This window comes from Monoraphidium neglectum (assembly GCF_000611645.1).
Source record: "Monoraphidium neglectum strain SAG 48.87 unplaced genomic scaffold scaffold02947, whole genome shotgun sequence".
NCBI classification, from domain to species: domain Eukaryota; kingdom Viridiplantae; phylum Chlorophyta; class Chlorophyceae; order Sphaeropleales; family Selenastraceae; genus Monoraphidium; species Monoraphidium neglectum.
Window position 1 is genome coordinate 5557 of NW_014010681.1, and position 2505 is coordinate 8061.

The 2505-nt window shown below is 72.3% G+C and overlaps 1 protein-coding gene across 1 annotated transcript in view; it reads right to left on the reverse strand.

Moving 5' to 3' along the window:
- The window catches only part of MNEG_11874 (hypothetical protein), a gene marked incomplete at both ends in the record, with an annotated part of 4008 nt that extends 1964 nt beyond the window's left edge, over positions 1–2044 (reverse strand). The window contains 4 exons of the mRNA XM_014039654.1: positions 242–930; positions 1258–1421; positions 1686–1817; positions 2021–2044. Of these exons, the coding sequence (XP_013895108.1) occupies positions 242–930; positions 1258–1421; positions 1686–1817; positions 2021–2044 (1009 nt within the window). The remainder of the gene's footprint in view (positions 1–241; positions 931–1257; positions 1422–1685; positions 1818–2020) is intronic.
- Between the last annotated feature and the right edge of the window lie 461 nt (positions 2045–2505).

Sequence of the window (2505 nt, forward strand, 5' to 3'; positions counted from 1 at the left end):
CCGGCCCCGCCGCCGCCGTGGTGCCGTGCGCGCCTGGGCGGAGGCGCGCCGCCGTCGGCAGCATTGGGGTGGTGACTGTGGCCAGAGCCTGGAGGCTGCTCGCCGCCGCGCCGCGCCGCGGCTGCGGCCTTGCGCTCGGCTTTCGACCCCACGACTTCCCAAACCTCCCCGCCACCGCCGCCGGGCCCCGCCAAGGGCCCTGCCCCCTCAGCCGTTGCGGCCCCGCCCGCGCCGCCGCCACCTGCGGCCCCGCCGGCGCTGGCCGGCGGCGCCGCCTGCGGGGCGGTGGGCGGCGGCGTGCGCGGCGCGGCCGCCTCGTCTGCCGCAGCAGCAGAGTCTGGGCCGGGCGGCTTCCCATGTGAACGGGCCGGCCGCGGAGAAGGGGTCGCCTTGACATGCAGCCCCGCGGACGTCACAGCTGCCACTGGTTCAGCCACAGCACTGAACTCCTTCTCCTGCTGCTCGTCCTCCTCCTGCTGCTGCTGCTGCTGCTCCTGCTGCTCCTTCTGCTGCAGATGGCGCTCCCCCTCCGCCGCCGGGGCAGCTTCTTGGACAGCAACAACCGCTGGCGCCGCCGCCTCGCCCGCCTTCTTCCCCCTCTTTTTCTTTTTCCTGCCCGCCGCCCCCGCCTCCCCCGCCTCGGCGCAAGCGCCTCCGCCGCCGCCACTGCCTCCGCCGCTGCAGCCGCCGCTAGCAGCGCCGCCTCTGCCGTCTGAGAGGAGCTCCAGCAGCTCGGCCTGCCGCGCCGCCGCGACGACCTCCAGCGCCGCCAGCCGCTCCCTGAGCAATTTCTCGGCAGCCGACCCCTTGGGCGCGTACTCGAGCGCGGTGCGGCCGCGGCGGTCGCGCGCGCCGATGGCGGCGCCGGCGTCGAGGAGGGCGGCGATGGCGCCGGTCGCGCTGCTGCCGGCCGCAAACATCAGGGCAGACCTAGGCGTTGGGGTTGGGGTTGGGGGCGGCTGACGCTGAGGCAAGGGCTTGGCGCTGGCTCAAGGGCCTGACAGGCGGTAGGCCGGGTCATCGTATGCCGGGTCATGGCTGCCTTTTTTGCACGAGCACACACGCACACGCGCACGCACACGCACACACGCGCACACACACACACACACACACACACACACACACACACAAAAGCACGACACCTACACACACCTATACACACTACACACCTACACACACTACACACACACAAACACCCACATATGCCAGCACACATATGGGCTAGCACACGCGCACTCGCACAGTCCGCCGTCCCACCTGCCCAGCGCATCCTGCAACTCCACACTGGCCCCGCCCTCCAGCAGCACGCGCAGCGCGCCGACGCCGTCCGCGCACGCCGCCAGCATGAGCGCGCTGCTGCCGCTCGGCGCCCAGGTGTCGGGCACCGCGCCGGCCGTCAGCAGCTCCAGCATGGCGTCCACCTGGCGCGGGCGGCGGGGCACGTAACGCGCGGCACACGCGGCACGCGCAGCACACGCAGCGGGGGAGAGGCGGCGTCAGCGCGACGAGCGGTGACGGCGTCGTGTCCAATAGCGTCATGTGCTTGCACAGGCGGCTGTGCGCCGGCCTTATCAGGTGGCTCTCCGGTCGACACAACATGCGGCACGCACTGCCCCGGCTTGGCACCCGCTCAGGCGCCCCAGCGTCCGCCCGCACTACGACAGGCTCCGCCGGTCGCGACTCACCGCTGCGCCGCCGGCGTCACCCGCGCAGGCCAGCAGCATGGCGTTCAGGACCTCCCCCCGCCCGCACGCCGCGGCGACGTCGAGCGGCCGCTGGCCGCGCGCGTTGCGGGCCACGCACGTCTCGGGGCACGCCTGTCGCGCGGGACGGCGCGCGCGGGCGCTGTTAGGGTCTGGCCGCCGCAAATCCATCGTGCAGTTATACACACATGATCGTTGCGGTCCCAAGCAGTGGTCACGCTGAAAGGGCAGGCAGCGGCACCGGGCTGGCGGGGAGGAAGCGGACCGGCAGAATGAGGCTCGCGCGCCGCACAGCGGCGCGCGCCCAGCCCTGTCACCTTGGCGACTGTGTAGGCGCACATGGCCTGCCCATGCACCGCAGCAAAGTGCAGCGGTACGTCGCCCGCTGAGTCAGCAGCCCGGGGGTCCGCGCCCTGCGGCCGTCGGCGGGCAGCGAGATGAGTAAATGTCTTGTTGGGGCAGACAGCGCGATGGTTTGCAGAAGATTTCAAGTGTATGCATGGGTCCATCGGAGAGAGGCAAGCGGCACGTCTCGCCGCGTCAGCGTCCGCAGCGTCGCGCAGCTGCCGTGGCCGCCGCCGCCGCCGCCAAGGCCATCGCTCACAGGCACTGGAGGTGGCAGCACGTGGCGAGCGCAGCCCAAGGGTTCTGCCGCCCCTGCCCCCTCGCGCCCCCTCACCTTCTCCAGTAGGAGGTCAACGCACTCCTCATGGCCGTACCCGGCTGCAAAGTGCAGGCAGCAGCGCCCATCCTGATCCCGCACCCCGACCAGCGGGTGCGGCGGCGCCGCGCCGCGCGCGCC